The sequence below is a fragment of the Tachyglossus aculeatus genome, chromosome 10, assembly GCF_015852505.1.
Source record: "Tachyglossus aculeatus isolate mTacAcu1 chromosome 10, mTacAcu1.pri, whole genome shotgun sequence".
NCBI classification, from domain to species: Eukaryota; Metazoa; Chordata; class Mammalia; order Monotremata; family Tachyglossidae; genus Tachyglossus; species Tachyglossus aculeatus.
In genome coordinates this window covers 9186798-9211559 of record NC_052075.1, presented here as the reverse complement: position 1 = coordinate 9211559, position 24762 = coordinate 9186798, and the positions used below count along the sequence as shown (strand labels likewise).

The following is a 24762-nucleotide window of genomic DNA, read 5'->3' as shown; positions in this document are numbered from 1 at the left end:
AAAGCAGTGTGTGGGTGCGGTTCATAAATGCAACGCGTGACTCAGAGTCCCTTCTATAATAGTAATAATAATAATTATGGTACTTAAGTACTTAATTGTGATACTTGTGAAGTGCTTCTCTGTGCCAAGCCCTGTGGTAGATACAGAATTATCAGTTCGTTTACAGTTCCTGTCCCACACGAAGCTCCCTGTCTAAAGGTGAGGGATAAAAAGCAAACTGAGGCACAGAAAAATTGAAGTGACAAAGCATGGAAGTGGTGGATCTGGGGGATTAGAACCCAGGTCCCTTGTTTTGCAGGCCAGGGCTCTTTCCTCTAGGGTACGGAATTTACCTCTGTCTCCTGTGTCCCTTACTGCACTGCTGTATAAGTTATTCCAGACACTGGTTTTGTTTCTTTCTCTGTGACCCAACCTTCTCAAAGTCTCTGCTGCATGTCTAATTGCTGTATAATGCTGTATGATTGCTGTATATGCTTTATTCCATGGCTGGTATCTCCTGCTGCTGTTGCCCAACTCCAGTGCTCTGCCAATCTTTCCAGGTTTTCCTTTACTATCTGGGAAGCATCTCTTATTTTTCCACCATTTCCGGTTAGTCTCCTTTAGTCTCAACATAGAGCAGCTGTGCAGGCATTTTGCTGTCATTCATTCCCCTTTGTTGTCATGATGAGCACCGGCTGCCTTGGAAGTGTTCTAGACTCTCTTCTAGAAACGCATTCTTTGTGCCCCTATCTTCATTCATTCAATTATATTCATTGAGAGCTTACCGTGTGCAGACCACTGTAGTAAGCACTTGGCAGAGCAAAATATAACAATAAACAGATGCATTCCCTGCCCAAAAAGAGCTTGCTAACTGGTTTAAAAAATGATTCAGAGGTGGCTCCGGTGGAATATGTATATATGTTTGTACATATTTATTACTCTATTTATTTATTTATTTAACTTGTACATATCTATCCTATTTATTTTATTTTGTTAGTATGTTTGGTTTTGTTCTCTGTCTCCCCCTTTAGACTGTGAGCCCACTGTTGGGTAGGGACTGTCTCTTTATGTTGCCAATTTGTACTTCCCAAGCGCTTAGTACAGTGCTCTGCACATAGTAAGCGCTCAATAAATACGATTGATGATGATGATGGTGAAATTAACACTTGAGGAAGGTTTAGTACTGTCAGCTATAAGGACTGTTACTATGATCGCTTCTTCCATCTCCACTTATATCTGCATCTTGCTGCCATGGTAGTGAACTCCTTATTTTTTAGCCTGCCCTGGGGTTTTTTTCTGGCTCTAGCATCATATGAGTCCAAAAACCTGTGTAAAGTTTCAACTTCCTTTATATTCTGCTAACTTTATTCGTTAAAATTCACCAGGCTTTGTGGTCTATACTATATTCTTCCCTAGACAGTTAGGTACTAAAATATAGTAATCAGTAATGAGTACGGTTCTCCAGGTGAGGCATATAGCTAGTAATTAACTGGTATTAATTCCATCATGTTTGATTCATATTCTGTTCCCCAAGAAATGAAGCCTAGTATCTATTTTCCTTCAACAAGAACCCAGCAATTTCTTCAAGGATTATTCTGTAAATCTGTTTTTTTGGCTACTTGATGTGGGGGATATTTTCCAGTATATTACAAATGCATTCACTATTCCCTCATTCATAAAAATAATTAAAAGTTACAGGCCAAACGCTAATTCCCAGATTAAGGTTACCTGGATGATATTCTTTTGCCAAATACTAAGGTTGCCAGCTTTCCAGTTTACGAGCTTCTTGATGAAAGCTCGTACATTCTCAGCTCAATAAAGAGGCTTAAGTAGACAATTCCCCGGTGTTCAGAGGAGTTATGTGGCTAAAGTGTAAGCCTCCTAGTGAAAACTACCATTTTGTTTCTAGTTTTGAGTAACTTTAAAATTATTTTCTTCTTGAATAAAATCCATGGAAAACCGTTTTCTTTGCAAGAGGATTTGAAGGTGCTTGGCTTTTTTTCCCCACCTCTTCCCTAACAAATAAATACATTAATTAAAATGCAACTACGTCCAATCTATCGTTCCAACATCTAAGCTTTCTCTTGAATAAAACAGGCATTAAAAATATGCTTTACAGTTCTCTGATGACCTTCTAGACTTCTAAGCACAGTATCTATGGATTTTTAAGTATAATTAACAACTTCCAGTTGAGCATTTAAAGGCTCCAAGTTCTGTTTCTCTGACAGTCAAAAGACAATCAATCTTGTTCTCAAATGCTAATACAGGCAATTAAAAATAACATTAATTGAAAGACTGCAGGGGCTGTTAGTTTTTTTGGTGTGATTTTTTTTATGTTAACCTCATGGCAATCCTAATTTGCAGTACTAATTAGTGAGTTGCCCTCTGTATTATAAATCTTTGGAAGGGAGCAACGGTCTTTAAAACCCACCAGAGAGATGCAGATGGCCGGTGCACTTTGAGTAAGCCATTGTGCCAGCACTCAGGATATTTATTTCACCTGGAAGCCCAAATGTTATTAGGAGGGTGTGGGAGAGGGGGGTGTGGGGAGAATTATTTACAGGGAGACTGTTCATTTTCTTTTTTAGAAAAGAAAAAAAAAAACATTACTCATTTGGATTGTTGTAAAACTTGTAAATATGCCCTGAAGGATAAATAATATTCAAAGGAACAGCCTAATTAAAAGGAAAACTCAGTTGTCTTGAAAGTTAATATGAGGGCATATAAATTATAAATAAAATACACCGAATAGATGGAAAGGATATACTATGTAGGACAGGCATGAAATAAGATTTGGAACCTTGCTTTTTAAGTGATCTCAAACTGTAAGACAGTGTCTCATGGCCCCCCAAAATAAACAATTAATGGCAAAGGTTGAATTTCCTTCATATTCCATTTTTACCTTAATCGATCATATCTAATGAGTGCTTACTGTGTGGAGTGCATTGTACTAAGCACTTGGGAGAGTACAATATAACAGAGTTGGTTGACAAGCTTACTGTCTAGAGGGGGAGACAGACATTAAATAAAATACATTTTGTATATACATATAAGAACTGTGGAGCTGAAAGGGGGTGAACAAAATGTGCTGATACAAGTGCAAGGCTATTGCTCAAGGGAATGGGAGATCAGGGAATGAGGGATTAATTGGGGAAGGGCTCTAGGAGGAGATGAGCTTTATAAATGTGCTTAATATCCTCTTTTTTCCAGAAAATTCACGTTTTTAACCACGTTTCTCTCTCTCTCTCTCTCACTCTCCCTTCCCACCCCCAAGTCATGTGGGGTATTTTCACTGCCAGTCACAATAATATGCATCTTGACCTGAAAGAAATCCAGAAACTACTCCTTGTTCAATGTGACTTTGTTCCCTGAATTATATCCCAGGCATAAATAATCCTAGGAATGTAGATAGTGAAACCTGGGGCTCTAGAAACCATGCCCTACTTTACGTGAACAGGACAAATCTAGTTTGTTTGTTTGATTCTCCATTAGAGGTATTAAGCAAGTATGCTCTTGCTTCCAAGGGATTCATGATTTACTAAGGGAAGCTAGAAAGGTTGGGAGAAATAATAATAATAACTGTGGGATTTGCTAAGCTCTTTCTGTGTGTCTAGCACTGTACTAAGCACTGGGTTAAATGCAAGATAATCAGGTCCCACAGGGAGTCTCGTGGTCTAAGTAAAATGGGAATTAAGAATGTGAGCCCTATGTGGGACAGGACTGTGTCCAATCTGATTATCCTGCATCTACCACAGTGCTTAGAACAGTGCTTGTCAGTCAATCAATCATATTTATTGAGCACTTACTGTGTGCAGAGCACTGTACTAAGTGCTTGGGAAGTACAAGTCGGCACACAATAAGCACTTAACAAATACCATTAAAAAATAGGTGGGTGAACAGGTATTCAATCCTCATTTTGCAGATGAGGTAACTGAGGCATAGAGAAGTTAAGAGAAGCAGCCTGGCTCAGTGGAAAGAGTTTGGGCTTTGGAGCCAGAGGTCATGGGTTCAAAACCTGGCTCCACCAAGTGACAGCTGTGTGACTCTGGGCAAGTCACTTAACTTCTCTGTGCCTCATTTCCCTCACCTGTAAACTGTGGATTAAGACTGTGAGCCCCCCATGGGACAATCTGATCACTTTGTATCCTCCCCAGTGCTTAGAACAGTGCTTTGCACATAGCAAGCACTTAATAAATGCCATCATCATTCATTCATTCATTCGATCATATTTACTGAGCACTTACTGTGTGCAGAGCACTGTACTAAGCCCTTGGGAAGTTCAAGTTGGCAACATATAGAGACGGTCCCTACCCAACAACGGGCTCGCAGTCTAGAAGGGGAAGACAGACAACAAAACAAAACATGTGGACAGGTGTCAAGTTGTCAGAACAAATGGAATTAAAGCTAAATGCACAACATTAACAAAGTAAATAGAATAGTAAATGTGTACAAGTGAAATAGAGTAATAAATCTGTACAAATATATATACAAGTGCTGTGGGGAGGGGGAGGAGGTAGGGCCGGGGGGATGGGGAGGAGGAGAGGAAAAAGGGGGCTCAGTCTGGGAAGGCCTGTTGGAGGAGGTAAGCTCTCAGTAGGGCTTTGAAGGGAGGAAGAGAGCTAGCTTGGCGGATGTGTGGAGGGAGGGCATTCCGGGCCAGAGGAAGGATGTGGGCCGTGGGGTCAACAGCGGGACAAGCGAGAGCGAGGTACAGTGAGGAGGTTAGTGGTAGAGGAGCAGAGGGTGCGGGCTGGGCTGGAGAAGGAGAGAAGGGAGGTGAGGTAGGAGGGGGCGAGGTGATGGACAGCCTTGAAGCCCAGGGTGAGGAGTTTCTGCCTGATGCGGAGGTTGATTGGTAGCCACTGGAGATTTTTGAGGAGGGGAGTAATGCGACCAGAGCGTTTCTGGACAAAGACAATCCAGGCAGCGGCGTGAAGTATGGATTGAAGTGGGGAGAGACACGAGGATGGGAGATCGGAGAAGAGGCTGAGTAAGCACTTAAAAAACACCATAAAGAGGAGGGGACCACTGGAGAGAGGCTGATGCCACAACCGTGTCTGCACAGTGGCAAATAAAAAATACTTTGGAAAATGGCATACTACTGAGGGCGGCAGGGTCCAACCTAGATGCCCTGAGAATGCTTTTTACCAATCAATCAGTGGCATTTATTGTCCACATACTGAACTATGCACTTGGGAGAACACACTACTAAAAACCTATCCTCGAAACTAGCAAGCTATGTCAAATTGAAAGAAAATTTCCAGGCAGAGAAAGTTTCTCTGACCTCATGTAGACCACAAACTCCATCCCTCTGAGGTGTTTGGGGACAGACTCTCAGCGAGGTGACCGAAGTGGGGCTGGAGACAGAGGGGACCGAACATCGGGGCCAGCCAGGGAACACGGGAAGATCCCAGACACCTGCAATGTCATTCTGGGGAGCCGGGTCATCCTCGAAGGGCACCAGACTGCCAATTCACAGGTACAGAAACAATAGCCCTATATAACACGGCTCCAAACTGTACAGAAGCGGCATGGCCTGGTGGATAGAACACAGGCCTTGAGGGCAGAAGATCATGGGTTCTAATCCTTGCTCTGCCACTTGTCTGCTGTTTGACCTTGGGTAAGTCACTTCACTTCTCTGGGCCTCAATTACCTCATCTGAAAAATGGGGATTGAGACTGTGAGCCCCACGTCGGACAGGGATTGTGTCCAATGTGATTTGCTTGTAACCACCCCTGAGATTAGTACAGTGCCTGGCAAATAGTAAGCACTTAACAAATACACCTGTTTCTGTCTTTGTAATTAAATCACATTACCAATTAACCCATATGTCAAAGTACATTCATAATTATGAAAGTTTTTGCCTTGTTCAGGGGCAAGGTGACCTTCTTTAAAATACTCGACTGGAGAAACATTAAAGTAATGATTTTTATAAGAAGAAAAAACACAGCATAAGAAAAAAAGAAAGCAGAAAAAGAAATGTGTATTATTTATACAAATAAATACCGTTATTTATTATTATTATTTTGCTTTGCTGGGAACCAAGGAAAAGGGAAACAAATGATTGATGGAGCCACATGATAGAGTTGGCAGATACCCATCAGTGGTAACATTGTCTATGTGCTAGTTCAATTCTACTAGTAGTAGCAGAAGCAGTAGTACTAAGCAGTTGGGATAGCACAACAGATGAAAACACATGTTCCTTGGCTCAAGGAACTTATAATCTAATGGGGGAGACAGACATAGACAATATTTACAAACAATAGGAACAGGAAGAAGAAGAAGAATCGGGACTAGACCAAACATGCCAGGAAGAAATATTAGATGTAATTATTTCATGTGAATCTTTCTCATTTAATAATTCACAAGATTATGCAGAAAAAAGATGGGCAAAGAGTCATTTTAGAACAATTCATAACACGCTTTGACCTTGAAAAATGCATTTTTGGTAAACAGCGGTTCACAATTCAGTGTATGACTTGGTGTATTTCTTATTATTGAAAATGCTTTTTAATCTGTTATTTTAATCTGTTAAAATGTGATCCTTCATAATATCGACGCACAACCCACACCAAAGGGGTAAATGAGTTGAACAGGAAGACTTGCGGTGATGAACAGGATTACTGTGGCAGTTTTAATATTTAGTCTGATTATGGCCTTTATCCCAGACAACATTTCCTAGACCCAAAGGCAGGAAGAGACTCCTTTCAGACTCTACTGATTACTAATCATCATATCCTATCAGAGCTTGTGTTCAGCTCTTCCATAAATAATTGCAGATTCTTGTATCAGCATCACTTCCATTTTGTTTCCCTAAGAAATTTCTGTTTAATTCTGCTTTCTTTTTTTCTTATGCTGTGTTTTTTCTTCTTATAAAAAGCATTACTTTAATGTTTCTCCAGTCGAGTATTTTAAAGAAGGTCACCTTGCCCCTGAACAAGGCAAAAACTTTCATAATTACGGATGTACTTTGACATATGGGTTAATTGGTAATGTGATTTAATTACAACGACAGAAACAGGTGTATTGACACATATGGAAGTGGAATTAGGGCCTTGGGAGCTTCCCGTGAGGTTTGGTCTGCCATTCCATTGAGCTTACAGGGGCCTGGTTAGCCCATTGTGCTTGATGACCTTGGCATATTCTTTGGCCGATTTATAAGGCGCTCGAGGTAGGGCAGGATCTTCAAAATCAACGTGAAAGAGGCCGAATCGATTACTGTAGCCATCCGTCCATTCAAAGTTGTCCAGAAGAGACCACACGCAGTATCCTTTAAGGTTAACCTTGTCGATATGGATAGCTGAAATACAGAAGGCAGTATTTTATGAAAAAGAATCCCTGTTCGTCTTGATTCTTCTTTTCAGTCTGGGAGAGAACTGGCATATGGAAAGCGTTTAATAGATACCATTTATAAAAATTAGTTCTGAGGACCTGAAATATCTTGGAAAACTATTTTTCATGATATTTGTTAAACGCTTACTATGTTTCAAGCACTGTTCAAGCACTGAGGTACATACAAGTTTATCATGTTGGACACAGTCCCTGTCCCACATGAAGTTCATGGTCTAAGTTGGAAGGAGGAGGATTTAATCCTCATTTTATAGATGAGGTAACTGAGGCACAAAGAAGTTAAATGACTTGTCCAAGGTCACCCAGGAAGCAATTGGCAGAGATGAGATTAGAATCCTGGGCCTCTGACTCTGAGGCCCGATCTCTTTCCGCTCATGCTACTCCTCAATGTGTTCAACTTCAGTGTATTCAGTCTCCTGTTCCAAATGGAGAGATAATCAAGATACCACAGAGAGAATAGAGATGACAACAGTCCATAGAAAACCAGAATGAATACAGCAAGCATCCCAACAACACAGTGCTTGAGTTGGACACTGCATTTGTTGTGAGCCCGTTGTTGGGTAGGGACCGTCTCTATATGTTGCCAACTAGTACTTCCCAAACGCTTAGTACAGTGCTCTGCACACAGTAAGTGCTCAATAAATACGATTGAATGAATGAATGAAAAGAGGCTATTGAAAGGACAAATAGAAAATCAAGACAAGGATATAAAATAGGAGTCACAAGATGTTCAGAAATGGGCTGCTAATTCAACCGAGGCTTCATAGGGCATTTCCAAATATATAATGAATCTCCCGGTAATGCTGTGATTTTAAAAGAGCCTACAAACAACATTAGGAGCTCATTATTTTGAAGCCTTGAGCAGAATTCCCTAAAATTCCCTGTTTTATTTTCTGTCACAAATATAGATCTGAAATTGAAGAAACCCTTTGCTAGTCTTTCAGGGGATGTGTTTCCCTGGAGTTTACAGGCTTGGCAAGCCTTTGGTTAATGGAACTGTAGAAGTCTTTAAACAAGGATGCCAAAGGATCAACCAGCTGTGTCCAGGATGAGACAGAGCAGCAGAGTTGTGGGATGATCTGTAGTGACGTTTGAGGTTCCAGCAGGATTCACTGAGGCCAAGCCTAAGTTGTGGGAGCTGGAGAGGAAAACAGCCTTTGACTCTGTGACGTCTAGTTCCTAATCCAAAATGCAAGCTCCCCAGGAATCAATCAATAGAACTTGTTGAGCACTTACTACGTACACTCACACTGTACTGAGGACTTGGGAGAGTAAAATACAATAGAATTTGCAGATATGTTCCCTGCCCATCGTGAGTTTACAGTCTAGAGGGGGAGACAGACATTAATACAAATAAGTAATTTATGATATATAAGTTAAAAAGATATGTACGTAGGTTCTGTGGGGTTGGGGGTGAGGCGATTATCAAACAAAGGTCACAGATCCAAGTGCATACGTGACGCAGAAGGGAAAACGAGCTGGGGAAAAGAGGTCTTAATCAGGGAAGGGATGGGAAGGAAACACGTCCCTTCTTCACTCTGTACTTCCCAAACATCTAGTACAGTGCACTGCATCGTGATCATTCAATAACTACTGTACCTTGAGGTTTTCAGTCTTGCTACAAATCCGTATAAAAACCCAGCCTCTAATCAATCAACATTATTTACTGAGCACTTGCTGAGAGAAGGAGAGAAGAACAGAAGACACACGCTCCCTGCCCTCAGGAGTTTACAGTCTAATGGAGAAGGTAGCTAGACAATTATTTACAAGTAGTGGGTGCAGGAAGAAGAAAATTGCTGTGACAGGAAGCAGCACAAACCCGTTAGGATGGAAAGGTATAATTATGGCAGAATGAAATATCTGGATAATAATTGAAAATAAAAATAATTAATCAGTATTTATTGAGTTCCCACTTCTGCAGGGAGCACTGTATTGAGCACATGGGAGAGGCCAACAGATGTAGGAGACATGATCCCTGCCCACAAGAATCTTAAAAATCTAATAAAGGAGGCAGACAACAAATAATTTGGAGGTAGGACGAAGACATGTGTCTTAAATAGGAGGGTATATAATCGATATGCTCAAAAGGGCAACAGAAGGCTATCAGGGTAAGTGTAGTGAAGCAATTCAAAATGGTGGAGATAAATATGCATATGTATAGAAGTGCTGAAGGTGAATTCATGTGACTAGGGTGTTATGTGTTGTACTCTTCCAAGTGTTTAGTACAGTGCTCTGCACACTGAAAGCGCTCAATAGATACCATTGACTGATTGATTATTTGTCTATTGAAGGCAAGGATGGTGACTATTAACTCTTTTGTACTCTCCCAAGCACTTAGTGCAACGTACTGAGCCGAGTAAGAGCAAAATGAATGACTGATGGAACAAATTAATTCAAGCAGTTATCAAACTTAAATCTTAAGGACCTACCAAACCAGAAAAAGGAATGAGTAGTTTTCGGGTTGAGGAAATGGGGTGGAGAAGGGACATAAGAGGAAAAGAGGAAACAGTTGTTTCTCTCTGAAAGTGCCCATGGTCACTATTTAGTAATAACAGCATTTACCGTGCGCCAGCCAGATGCAATGCTCTGCACTGTTTGGGATATGTAAAACAAACAAGTTATATGTCCCTTGCCCGTGAGGGCCATTCACTCAAATGGGAGAAGCAGATATTAAAAAAAATATTTGGCAGCATTTATTGTTCAGAACCTCAAATGCAGAGAAGCCCATATAGGAGATTCTAGTTCAGATGAGCAGCCCCAATATATGTCACGTGGTTTAAATTTGAGAAGAAAAGAAGTCAATTCTAGATGAGATGGCTCCAATCCACTCAAGAAGATACTCACCTGGGTCCTCCCATTCACCTTGTGCATATCCCATACATTTGCAAAGCAAAATAAAGCAGCCAGTTGAATTAAGGATGGCAGGCGCAGACAACTGAACTGACCCAAAGATACTGGCAACATTCAGACGAGAACATATGGTTGGTATAAAAATGCATTTCAAACTCTGTTTGTCATGCATACCTTTCAAAGGTTCAGTTGTCTGTTGATGAAATACTACAACCTGGCTGGCTTTAATAAACTTCAAAAGCAAATGCAACTATTAAAAAACAACAACCTGAAGAATTTGTCTCCTGTTATAGAGGGCTTCATATGACGCCCACCCACCAGTGACTGAACTCATTCTTTTTAAATATTTGGGTTTGCAGTATTTTCCAAACTGCAGTCAATACTTATTTGAAAAATAAAATTCCTTCTGGACCTCAGTCTGGTGGCCATCAACTACATTTCTCCTTCGAAATTCTCGGGGAGAGAACATTATAGCATTGAAAATCCTTCAAGCCGCTGGAAAAAGAAAATAATTCAAGCATGCAACATTGAATAGGCAGAAATCAACTTTGCAGGCAAGTAATATACATATAATGATTTAAGTGAGTGTTTGTTAATCAACAAAATGAAAGCTGAAGTCATTGAATGTTCATATAAACTACATTTAAATACACTTTATCAGAGTTAGATAAATCAGTAGATCAATGATTAAGGAAAAAATATTCTGCCTAACTTCAGTATGATTACAAATAATCATGGCTAAATTTTGGAGTGGAATTGGAGAGGGGGAAATCCTAAATAAATCGATGCTATGGGTCTAAACTTGACTTTCTCATAGGAGTTGCTTCTATAAACGAGAATATTTCAAGAGAATTGCAGAGTAGCGATTAGCTCTCTTTGGCTCACCTAATTTGACTGTAAAATGGTGATAATGGTGCTGCTGTACTTCACAGCTTTGAAACATTAATAAATAGCTGTGAAGTAATTTTTAAAATGTAATTCCCTATGCACCTGGAAAACCTTTCACATAGCCGACAATCTTTAACTGCAACACAAAAGCAGTAGTAAATTCTGCTACTTAAGCAGCACCTGTCCAATTATGCAAGGACAGATAAGGAGACTACAAATCAAATCAAGAAGGCTAATATGTCCTAGGGTCCTCAACGTGACATCGAGGTTCAGATCAAACTGAAAGCCTAAGGAACAATACATGTTATTATTATTATAGTATTTGTTAAGGGCTTACTATATGCCAAGCACTGCACTAAGTTCTGGGGTAGATACAAGATAATCAGGCTGGACACAATCTAAGTAGAAGGGAATACGATTTAATTCCTTTTTTTAAAGATAAGGAAATTGAGGAAGATAGAAGTTAAATGACTTGCCCAGAGTCACACAGCTGGCAAGTGGCAGAGCCAGGACTGTAAACCAGGTCCTCTGAATACCAGGCCCGGGCTCTTCCTATTAGACCATACTGTTAATTACTTTGAGCCTGTATGATGGAAGAACAATTGCCAAATCAATACAGGTGAACCTATTCAAGAATATGTGTAGGAAAGGGAGGATTCAAATGTATTATCTTCGTCCACATCCCCCCAGGATATTAAACCATATCTCTTATCTGGAAGTATAACAAATAAATTCTGTTTGGGGTTGCACCACTTGGTTGGCTTTGGGTAAGAAGTCCAGGGGTGAGAAGACGGCAATTCTAGCATTAACACAGTCTGCATCTAACAGAAACTCATTACCATTGGCTTTAAGGCACTTAATGAGTGAGTCAACGGTATCTATAGGGCCCTAACTGTGTGCAGAGCACTGTACTAAGCGCTGGGGAGAATACAATATAATAATATGACAGACACATTCTCTGCCCACAACGAGCTTACAGTCTTAGAGGGATGAGCTTACAATCAGCTTTCCTCATCTTACCTAACCTCCCAAATTTCCCATTACAACTTACCCCCCACACTTCACCCCCACAGCACCAACCTGCTAACTGTACCTTGATCCCGTTTGTCAAGCGATGACCCCTGTCCATGTCCTCTCTCTAACCTGGAACTCCCTCCCCCTTCCAATCCAACAGACCACCACTCTCCCCATCTAAAATCACACCATGTCCAAGAGGCCTTCCCTGACTAACCCCTCATTTCCCCAACTATTCACCTTCCTCCTTGTGTTGCCTATGCACTTGTGTCTGTACCCCTTAGACATTTAGATTCTCTCCCCAGCTCTGCCACACATAACCCCTAAGCACTCTAATACTCACCACAATCCACACAAACAACACTCATATGTATCCTTATATTCTGCCCTTCCCTTATCTGTAATTTCTTTTAGTTTTTATCTCCCCCTCTAGACCACAAGCCCCATATGGGTAGGGAATTGGTCTGTAATTATCGTATTGTACTCTCCCAAGTGCTTAGTACAGTGCTCTGCGTGCAACACTCAATAAACATCACTGATTGATTGATTGAGTCAACTTGGTTCTACTCCCTCGGCTATGCTGAGGGAGTGGAAAACAGAGTAAATAGGCAATGATTGTCTGCCTGGAGAATTTTCATCTCTGAGAACAAGAGAGGAGGTGAAAGGGAGGTGCTTTCCCTTACTTGGCTCATGTGGCCATGGAAAAGCCTACAGAAAGAGCTTAATCATACTCAGTGGCTGGCCTGTTATTACTTATTGGACTTGATTCTTCCTGTGAAACAAGGAAGGGATATTTCCTTTTTACCTAGACAGTTGTTACAAAAAGTATTTGCTAAACAAAAAAGATGTTTTCTTTCAAGGCAAAGCTGACTTTTAATAGGCATGTTCCTCTAGTTTGTGTTATATCAACCTACTCTTGAATAAATTCCCTCAGTTATCCAGTTTTGCAAGATTGCAAGCACCTGGAGGGCAGGGATCATGTCACCTAGTTCTACTGTACTCTGCCAAGCACTTAATATAGTACTCTGAACACAGTAGATGCTGAATAAATTATACTAATTGATTGCCAAATGAGTTCTTTCACCTAGACACAACATCAAAGCATGTGTCTGACAGTCTCATTTTTTTAAAGGAAAGAGGCCCCTAGACTAAGACGAACTTTACTGCTGACAAAAAAGCTACACAATGGTATCTTCACAGGATCCTCTCTGAAGATGAATTAAACAGCTCAGAAAATAGCAACAGTGCCATCCCATAAATTCATAGCTTTGAGATATCTATGAGTAATAGAGATGATTTACATTAGACAAAGCTGTCCTGTTAGACACAGAACTGATGTTATCCAGTTTTATAAACATTGGATACAAACAAAAAATGAAGGTTCTGGAAAAGCTTTTTGTTTAAGAAAAGACATTTTTCACGTATTAATATTTCTTCCCTATTGTAACTTCCAGCAGGTGCCTACGTGGATTATTTAAAATGATCAGATTAAGCAGGAACTAAACTAAAGCTGTATCCGAAATGGTAATGACTGAAAGCCATTTTTTGCTTTTTTTTAATGATAGTTGTTAAACACTTATTATGAGACAGGCACCGTACTAAATGCTGGAGTACATACAAACTAATTAGGTTGGACGTAGTCTGTGTCCCACATGGGGCTCACAGTCTTAATCCCCATTTTACAGATGAGATAACTGAGGCACAGAGAAGTGAAGTGACTTGCCAAAGGTCACACAGCAGACAAGAGACGAAGCCAGGATTAGAGCCCAGGTCCTTCTGTCTCCCAGGTCACCCTGCCATCTCCTTCAATACAGGTTATATACACTGCTTGGTGGGAGTGTTCATCAGTTTACAAATGGGGAAATCTACCATTTACAAATGAGCATATATTGATAAAGGGAGAAGCTAGAAGTACACAAGAAAAAACTAGTTTCAACCAACTACAAAAAAGTTTTTATGATTCTCACTGCAAAGGATTTCCCATCAACTTTCAGGATGTCATGAATAGCTCAACTTTTAAAACGATATTATACTTCTGACTGTTTGCACCCAATCTTTAAAATGGTCTGGGGTTGTCAGTTCCTTTTACATGTTAATTCGTCATGATAAAAGACCTGTCTCTTATGTGCTGCCTATCATTCCTACTGAAAGCTAATAAGGTTGGATGGTTGTTATATGAATTCATTACTTGTGGTTCTCTGAGGCCTTTCTTTTCTCGGCACATAATTTCAAGTTTTTAGGCTTTCCTATTGCTGAATTGCTGTCTGGATCCAGTCCATACAAGTAATCTTAAATACGCAAGCTCCTTGTGGACAGGGAGTGTATCTGGTGCTTCTGTTGTAGTTCCCAAATGTATCACATTTAGTAGGTGCTCAATAAATTCCTTCACTACCAGAGGTGGAAGAAATAACAAAGAACAATTGTGGTATTTGTTAAGCTCTTATTTTAGGATAGATAAAAGACAATCAGGTTGGACATAGTCATTGTCCCATCTGGAGATCACAGTCTAGTGGTGAGGAAGAACAGTTATCGAATACCCATTTTACAAATGAGGAAACTGTGGCCCAGATATGTTAAGTGACTTGGCCAAGGTACCACAGCAGGCAAGTGTGCAGTGTGGTACAATGGAAAGAGCACGGGCTTGGGAGTCAGAGGTCGTGGGTTCTAATCCCAGCTCTGCCACTTGTCTGCTGTGTGACCTTGGGCAAGTCACTTCACTTCTCTGTGCCTCAGTTCCCTCATCTGTAAAATGGGGATTAAGACTGTGAGCCCCACGTGGGACAACGTGATTACCTTGTATCTATCGCAGTGCTTAGAACAGTGCTTAGCACATAGTAAGGGCTTAACAAATGCTATTATTATTATTATGTGGCAGAGTCAGGATTAGAACTCAGATTCCCTGATTCCTAGTTCCAATTCTTTCCATTAGGCCACACTGCAGTCAGAATGGTCCCAAATGAGGGACTAGTTTTTTTAAAAAAAATCCTATTTCATTTTTGCCATCACTCCAAACTGTCCGGAGCGATGATTCCTTGGTGGTGTGGAGGCTGTTCTCTCCTTGACTGGCATGTGGACCAAGGAAAGAACTTGACCCCAGTGCAGGACCGGCGGTATAGAGGACTCCACCTGCACTGATTTGAATTCTGAATTCATCTTCCTTGGCACAGATGTTCCGGAGGATGGAGGGACTCAGCCACGCTTCCCTTTCCCATTGCTAGCCATACCATCATCAGTCAATCAGTCACTTGAACTCATTGCATGCTTACAGAGTACATAGTGCTGTACTAAGAATTTGGGAAAATACAGTAGAATTAGTAGGCGCTCCTTGTGGGAGGAGAATGTGTCAACCAACTCTGTTGCATTGTGCTCTCCCAAGCGCTTAGTAAGGTGCTCTGCACACAATTAGTGCTCAAGGAGCATTACTGATGAATATCACAAGGAATACTACTGATTAATATCACCTGCACTCCCAAGGATTTTACAGTCTCATTGCATCTTGGCAATACTGATTTCACAGTTCTAACATCTCCCTCATATTATTTATTTTTTTTACGTATTTTGTGGCAGTATAATCTATTTGTATAACTATTCGAAGCGGGGGAGGTTAAAGGGAGAAGAAAATCATTAAATCATTAAATCCCTCCCTCCATAATTTTGTGATTCCTGTACTGGCATGAGCGAATATGACGTGACTAGCTAATCCTCAACTGGGTCATAAAGATTTAAATCCATGTTTTAAAACTGAGCAATCAAATTATGTTGTAACACAGTAGCTAGAAATAAATTCAATGCATAAATGCAGCTACTTCAACATTATTAGCACAAATAAGATTTATTCCTCCAGTTCTGCTCAAAGCTATGATTTTTTTTTTTTTACATCTTTTCCCACATCAAGAGGGAATATTTCCCGGTGCCAATCAAATAAACTCACTGGTAACATGCACGAAGAAATCAATTCCATAACAAACGTTCCAAAAGAATGACATTTATCACATCTAAGACAACTTCACTCAGGTTATAAATAAATGAAATAAATTCCCCATCAGTTTGGATGTGGATCTCCTTGTTCCAGATATGAACCCAATTCTCTCAATATCTTCTCCTGTCATCCCAACCCCACCTCCCACCCTTGAGTTCCCACATGTTTGGGAAAGCAAGCACATAAACTGTCTTGTAACCAATTGAATATTTAAGTCCGGCACTATGCTCTGTAAACTCAGGTCCTTAAGAAATAGCAGGAAAAGAAAATTCTGGAGATGAGAAAATTTCTCAGAAAATGAGGCAGGCCAACAAGCTTTGAAATCTGTCACAAAATTGCCCTAGTAGTAGATTGTAGGGGGACACTTATGATAATATTCATTCATTCATTCAATCATATTTATTGAGCGCTTACTGTGTGCAGAGCACTGTACTAAGCGCTTGGGAAGTACAAGTCGGCAACACATAGAGATAGTCCCTACCCAACAACGGGCTCGCAGTCTAGAAGGGGGAGGCAGATAACAAAACAAAACATGTAGACAGGTGTCAAAACCATCAGAATAAATGGAATTACAGCTATGTGCACATCATTAAATAATAATAATTTAATATATAATAATAATAACTGTAGTATTTAAGTGCTGCAAAAATAGTACAGTGTTTGTGTTCTGCACGTAGGTAAGTTCTTAATAAATATTAGTGATTGATTGATTGATTAATTGACTGCTGACTACTTACCAAGTACCTGGCTAAGCACTTGGGTAGAAACAATGCTATCAGAATAGACATAATAATAATAATAACAATAATAATAATAATAATGATGGCATTTGTTAAGCACTTACTATGTGCAAAGTACTGTTTTAAGCTCTGAGCACATAGTTCCAGCCCCACATGGGGCTCACCATGCAAAGGAGGGAGAAAATAAATATTTAGTTTCCATTTTAATTTCAGAGAAGTAGCATGTCTGAGTGGAAAGAGCCCGGGTTTGGGAGTCAGAGGTCATGGGTTCAAATCCCAGCTCTGCCTCTTGTCAGCTGTGTGACTTTGGGCAAGTCACTTCACTTCTCTGGGCCTCAGTTACCTCATCTCTTAAAGGGGGAATAAGAATGACAGCCCCACATGGGACAACCTGATAACCTTGTATCTATCCCAGCACTTAGAACAGTGCTTAGCACATAGTAAGCACTTAACAAATACCATTATTATTGTTACTATATTTTTATAGATGTGGAAGCTGAGACAGAAGTTAAGTGACTTGCCCAAGGTCACACAAGAGACAAATTGAAAAGCCAAGATTAGAACACATCTCCTAATTCCCAGCCCTGTGTTCCTTACACTAGGCCACTCTGCTTCTCCACGTTACATTTAAGTTAGTCTTATCTTTAAGAATTCAAGGTCTGGTACAACAGAAAGCTTCATAAATGATAACCTGATATCCTACAGTGTAGGGAGACAGAAGCCTTCAGTCAATCATTCAAGCATATTTATTAAGTGCTTTCTGCGTGCAGAACACTGTACTAAATGCTTGGGGAGTACAATATAACATATCTGATAGACCTGTTCCCCGCCCACAAGAAGTTTATATCTAAAAACGATACTGACTTTGTGCAATACTTGAAGCCAAAGGCTCCTGTCACCATTCTAAATCCACAAGAAAAAAAAGCCCTTATCATAACGTCTATTTGAGAATGAAAAAGGCCTCATCAAAGAGATATGTTTCAGTCAACCAGAAGGAGAGTGATCTATAAAGGGGAGGCAGAGTAATTTAGGTCCTGAATCCCTTTTGTTTGTGAGCAAGACTTGTGGGGAGAAGCAGACCCTCCTTATGAAGACCCAGGAAACCTTCCATGGTATCTGAACCTTGCTGTTGCAATACATGGTTGTATATGATCATTTAAAGAACGATTTCTCCACAGTGAAATAACGAAGATCCAGAGGCTGCTGCGCTTTATTCATTTTCTCTGCAGTGAGATTTCATTAAGGAATTTTCAATAAAAAGCTCAAGTAAGAATTCTGGTACAAAATATAGTAGTAGAAATTCCCCAAACGGAGAAAAAAAGATATACAATGAAAGAACAACTACATCTTCTAGGCGTAATCAATAAGCAACTGTTTTTATTTTTCCTCATAGTAAACTTTGAAATGTGCTATCCCTGCAACAGTTGCTACTAGTTTATGGATTTTAAAGATAAGTAATGTAGAAACAGGATTTTAAATTCTGAGGGGACCCAAGATTTGTTTTTTTAATCCAATAGATCTTTGGGATCTAATCTGCCATTTTGCTTTGGAGGAGATTTTCACGGTTTGTGATATAGATCACCGAAGCGCTAATTAAGCTGGTTCCTCACTGTAAAGTCTTTTTGTGTTTTTCTTTCAAAATGATAACTGATAGAACTTTACTTTTTTTTAGATCTGTGATCCTGTAATAGCTCCCAGTAATATACAGTTACAGTGAGACTGTGATATGAGCTGCTTCACATCTTAATACCCAAAGTGAACAGTGTGAAGAGAAAAAAGCACAAAATCACGTAAGATTGCTGAACTTTGTACTTCCTATTTCTCTAGTAAATAAATGACCACACCTAAGATCTTTTATATTTGTACAGAAATTGAACTATGTCTTGGAGAAGGCTTACTAGTGAGAATGAACTTTAATAGTTTGCCTTAGTACTCATTTCTCGATTCCCACTCTCCTGTCCTCTCTTACTGTTATTTCAATCTTTCAATCACATCAGGCTCCTCACTGTGACCCTTCCCCTCTGCTTTTGACCACACCAATATCCATTCTTTGAACCCTCTGCACTAACCCCCTATCATCCCACTTCTCTCGGGAAACAACATGGCTTAGGGGAACAAAAAAGCACAGGACTACAAAGCCAGTCGAGCTGGATTCTAATCATTCCCCTTCCTCTTCTCTGCTGTATTACCTTGGACAAGTCACCTAACTTTTCTATGCTTCAATTTCCTCTTCTGTTAAATGGGGATTAGATGCCTGTTCTCCCTCCCACTTGGAATGAGCGTCTCAGCTGGTAGAGGGACTGTGTCTGATAATATTGAATATTGATAATATTGAGTTAACGTCAATCAGAGAAGCAGTGTGGCTTAGTGGAAAGAGCATGGGCTTTGGAGTCAGGAGTCATGGGTTCGAATCATGGCTCTGCCAATTTTCAGCTGTGTGACTTTGGGCAAGTCACTTAACTTCTCTGTGCCTCAGTTACCTCATCTGTAAAATGGGGATTAAGACTGTGAGAACCCCGTGGGACAACCTGATCTCCTTGTAATCTCCCCAGTGCTTAGAACAGTGCTTTGCATGTAATAAGTGCTTAATAAATGCCATTATTATTATCATTATTATCATTATTATTATTATCAGCACTTAGCAAAATGGCTCACAGTAAAAACTTCACAATACCACAGTGCTATTACTATTCCTTTCTCCCATCCTTGTCTATTCTCCTTCCATGGATTGGTTACACCCACAGCCTCCACTTCATTTTACCAGTTCCCTTCTTGACCCTCTGCAATCTGGATTTCAACCTCTTCATTGAATTCCTCTGGCAAACTATAATGTGCTGCATTCTGTTCTGACCTTCCTTTACCTCTCAGCTGCCTAAACACTGCGCACAATCCTCTCCTTCTAAAAACACTCTCCAGCCTCTATTTGTCATCCAGTACTCTCCTGGTTTAGTTCCATCAGCTTTTTTTTCAGTTTCCTTTGCTGACTCTTCCTCTCATCACACAACATCTGTGGGCACCCCAACAAAGCTCAGTTCTTAGTCCTCCATTTTCTGATTCTGTATTAATTCTTTCAGGAAGCTGATCGATCCACTCACATGGTTTCAGAGACTGATCCCATGGGGCTGGGTCTCCAACCTATATCTTCAGCCCTGTCCTATCATCACCTACTTTATAATCCTCCCTGTTTGGGGATGGTAGTAACAGTGGAGAGCAAGGGGAGGAGCTGAAAAATACTGTCAATATGTTCAAAAGAATTTAGAAGAAAACTGACTGTGGGAGGTAAATGACACGGAGCTTTCAAAGTCATCTTTGTTTTCGGTGCCACAGCTCTCTCCCCATCTCATTTATCCTAAATTCTGTTGCATTTATCATTACTGCCCTCCTCAGAAAGTTCCAAAGGCCATATATTTCTTCTTGAAAAACCAAAAACTCCCAACTACCTTCAAGCCTCTCATAAGCTATCACTCTCTTGACTATGAGCCCACTGTTGGGTAGGGACTCTCTCTATATGTTGTCAACTTGTACTTCCCAAGCGCTTAGTACAGTGCTCTGCGCACAGTAAGAGCTCAATAAATACAACTGATGATCCATGCTCTTCCTCTGCTACACCTCGATTTGAGCTCTTCATTCTTCCCAAACAAGTAATCTAAGTAACGAGCAAAGTAGTTTCTTGTCTCGCACTCACTGCTCATGTCTATTCCCTGAAACATAATCCTTTCCTGTTCGCAAATCCCTCCTGAAAAGCTACATTTGCAACAAGCTATTCCCTAATTAATCCTCCCCTTGCTCTCCACTCTTACTACCACCCCCAAACAGGGAGGATTATAAAGTAGGCGATAGGACAGGGATGAAGATGTAGGTTGGAGACCCAGTCCCATGGGATCAGTAGCTCAAACCATGTGAGTGGATCTATCAGCTTCCTGAAAGAATTAATACAGAATCAGAAAATGGAGGACTAAGAACTGAGCTTTGTTGGGTTAATCAGCAGTGGTCATGCCACTGCTTTTCTATTTAGCACTCAGTCAGTCAATCGTATTTATTGAGCGCTTACTGTGTGCAAAGCACTACATTAAGCATTTGGGAGAGTACAATATAACATTATAACAGACACATTCCCTGCCCACAGTGAACTTACAGTATAGAAGGGGAGACAGGCATTAATATAAACGGATTAATTATAGCACTAAATCCAGGAGTGGCCAAGTTGTGAATTCTTCTTCACTTCTTCACTACAGCTCGCACACATGAGCTGTATTATTTGAGGGCAGAGGTGGACTGTGCTGCGTTGCTGCCTCTGTCCTTCCTGTGGTGGTGGCAATGCCACCGTCTCCCCAGGCCCCTGGCCTCACCCTCAGCCCAGCTCCTTCTGGCACTTGCCACCCACCCTGCACCCAACTCCAGGAATTGTCTCCACTCTGCCACTTTCCACCACTGCCCACTCTGGATTGCATGATCCAAGTCATCTTCCCCTCTGGATCATGCATGGTTTGGTGGGTAGAGCACGGGCCTCAGAGTCAGAAGGTCACGGCTTCTAATCCCAGCTCTGCCGCATCTGCCGTATGGCCTTGGGTAAGTCTCTTCACTTCCCTGGGCCTCAGTTACCTCATCTGTAAAAAGGGGATTGAAACTTTGAGACCCACATGGAACAGGGACGTGTCCAACTCTATTTGCTTGAGTCCACCCCAGTGTTTAGTACAGTGTCTGGCATATAGTAAGCACTTAACAAAGACCACTACTGTTATTATATTAAGCTTTTCATTTGTGGCTCTTCAGTTCATATGACTTGGACATTCTTGACTCAATCAATCAATCAGAAGTCTTCATTCATTCATTCATTCAATCATATTTATTCAGCGCTTACTGTGTGCAGAGCACTGTACTAAGTGCTTGGGAAGTACAAGTCGGCAACATATAGAGACGGTCCCTACCCAACAACGGGCTCACAGTCTAGGAGGGGGAGACAGACAACAAAACAAAACATGTAGACAGGTGTCAAAATCATCAGAACAAATGGAATTAAAGCTATAAGCACATTATTAACAAAATAAATAGTAAATATGTACAAGTAAAATAGAGTAATAAATCTGTACAAATATATATACAGGTGCTGTGGGGAGGGAAAGGAGGTAGGGCGGGAGGGATGGGGAGGAGGAGAGAAAAAAGGGGGCTCAGTCTGGGAAGGCCTCCTGGATGAGGTCTTCAGCAACTATTATGTGCAAAGCACTACAATAAGCACTTAGAAGAATTGAATAGAAGTAAAAGAAAGACCCTACTAGCCAGGAGCTTGCACTCTATTTGGGAGTCTGCATGTATACATTTCTTTTCTGTTTTGTTGTGCAGTTAATTGCTTGCACATTTTGACTCTTCAATCTATTCTCTGACTCTTTTACCTACTGTATATTTAGCAATTTGGGTCTTCACGTCTTCCTCAAAAGACTGCAAGCTCCTCGAAGGCGGGTGCCTCATCTTTCACTTCTAGTCTATGTACCACAAAAGCCACTCAAGTTGTGATGATGATGATGATGTTAACTTACTAAAGTGACTTCAGAGTTCTGAAATAACAGATTCATAACTTCTTCTCCCCATCCTGAACTACCTTAATAATTACGGTTGGTTGACTTATCTGGGAAATTATGACTGGGCTAAGAATTTCATCCTTTAAGCCTTTAAAACGAGTCACGTGAGACGAAGAGTAAAAAGAAAGCAAACTCCATAGCTGCAATGAGGCCTCACCCATGCTACAGAAATTCTCTGGAGGATGCGGCAGTTCTCTAGGGAGTTTGATTTGAAGTCAACTCTCTGCCCTGAGAATTTACTCGTCTCTTGAGAAGCCAGCCAGCTCTGGGTTTTCAAAAGTGCACAGTCTACCACGGCGTGGGCATTAAATATTCAACAGCAGCCGCAGCAAATTCTCCAGAGTTTGAGCCTAGAAGGACAAGCCATAGGCTTCTCTGGGTCCATGAGCACACACACACACACACCAGACACACACACACACAGACACAGACACACATACACCTTCTCAGCCCCCTCACTGTTTGCTACAGTAGTACTACTAGGTTACCACCTCTGTCTCTGGAGAAAACTCCTTTTATGTTGAAGGAAACGTCTTCTGGATGGATTTTTTTTTATTTTAATGGCAAAAGGCATCATTAGTGAAGACAGAACACGAAGGCAAACATGATTCCAATCCCCAATCCACTACACTGGTAGTGAAGATAAGCCCTCACTCTCCTTATTTCAAGAGTGCCAGAGCTCAAACAGTTCCACCTTGGGTTTTCAAAGCTATTTTTTAATTCCTATAAATGTCAAAGCATTACCATTCCACTCGGTTTCTTCCCTCTTGCAAACAGCTGAATGAATTATTTTCACATTTTAAGGGTAAAATCTTCTCCCTGACTAATTTGTCACCACAGTATGCTCTCCCACCTTGAAAGTCTATTCCCCTCCTTACCATAAAAATCCCCAAGATTTAGCATACGAAGGGTACAAAAATGTAGCACAAGTGAAATCCAATTCTTCATAAGCTCTTAGGATCGCAAAACCGTTTCTTATTTAATTTTAATAGAGCTCATCATGAATTACTGCTAATGCCGAAGCGACATTCCTGGCAGACTATCGGCTGCATATGCCTAAGCCAGAATCTAACTTGTAATGGCCAAAATGCACGGAGCCTGCATGGGTAAATTCCTTTGCACTCCTTCCATTAAAAGTTGGTATCTTAATCTGATTCTAGCTTTTAATACCCATTTCCATTTATTTCCCTTTTTCACGGTGACCCAGAATGACCTGCCTTCATTGTAATGCTGGTGGGCCAGCTTAAGGGAGGGAAGGGAACTCGAGAATACTAACGAAACAAGAACTACTTGCCAGGGCCAACACTCAGCTAAACACATGCCATCATGCTGGACTTTGGGGTCAAAAGAGTGATTTTGTTTGACAAGTCGAGTGGGAGAAAGGGGACCTCTATGGATGATCTACCTATCTTCAATTCTGGAAAAGTGGATTTACCAAGGTCTTCCGTCATCTCCTCTGGATCATGACAACAGTGAGTCCACTTAGTGGGTAGTCTCAGTAGTTATTTTGCTCTTGGCATCCCTCCCACCAGCCCCACCAGAAATCATCAACAGGTAATAGCATCGCCAGTATTGCATACAGAGTACTGTCCTGGGTACTTCATGAACCTAACGAAGAAGTGTAAGTCAACATCTGTCCCCTAAATGAGCTTGTGGTCTAATAATGAAGATAAGCAGATAGACATAAATTGAAGAAACAGTGGTCAACAGAACAAGAGAATAGATAACTCCAAGCACAAAAGAATAAATGTGTAAGAAGTCCGCAAACAGCTCAGTACTAAGGGGGTTACCAAGAGGATGGTATGGCTGGCAGGGTGAGTGAATTAAACACTTAGTACAGTGCTCTGCACACAGTAAGCGCTCAATAAATACAATTGATTGATTGATTGATTGATTGATTGATTTGGACAAGTCACTTCTCTGGGCCTCAGTTGCCTCATCTGGGAGATGGGGATTAGGACTGTGGGCCCCACGGGGGACAACCTGATCATCCTGTATCTCCCCCAGTGCTTAGAACAGTGTTTGGCACTTAGTAAGCGCTTAACAAATCGCAGAGAAGCAGTGTGGAGTGCTCTGCACACAGTAAGCGCTCAATAAATACGATTGATTGATTGGAAACAGCACGGGCTTTGGAGTCGGTGGTCATGGCTTCAAATTCCGGCTCCGCCAATTGTCAGCTGTGTGACCTTGGGCAAGTCACTTAACTTCTCTGTGCCTCAGTTACCTCACCTGCAAATGGGGATTGACTGTGAGTCCTCCGTGGGACAACCTGATCACCTTGTATCCCCCCAGTGCTTAGAACAGTGCTTTGCACATAGTAAGCACTTAATAAATGCCATCAAAAAAAAAAATTAAAAGCAAGCATCCTTGTTTTCCCATGTTCCCA

General features: G+C 40.9%; 1 protein-coding gene across 4 annotated transcripts in view; it reads right to left on the bottom strand.

Annotated features, from left to right (window-relative positions):
- Positions 1-6312: 6312 nt before the first annotated feature.
- Positions 6313-24762, bottom strand: part of LOC119933013 (cytosolic beta-glucosidase-like) — a 120628-nt gene continuing 102178 nt past the window's right edge. For all 4 annotated transcript variants that reach the window (XM_038752182.1, XM_038752183.1, XM_038752185.1 and 1 more), the window contains one exon: positions 6313-7279. In XM_038752182.1, the coding sequence (XP_038608110.1) occupies positions 7077-7279 (203 nt within the window). In that variant the 3' untranslated portion in view covers positions 6313-7076. The remainder of the gene's footprint in view (positions 7280-24762) is intronic.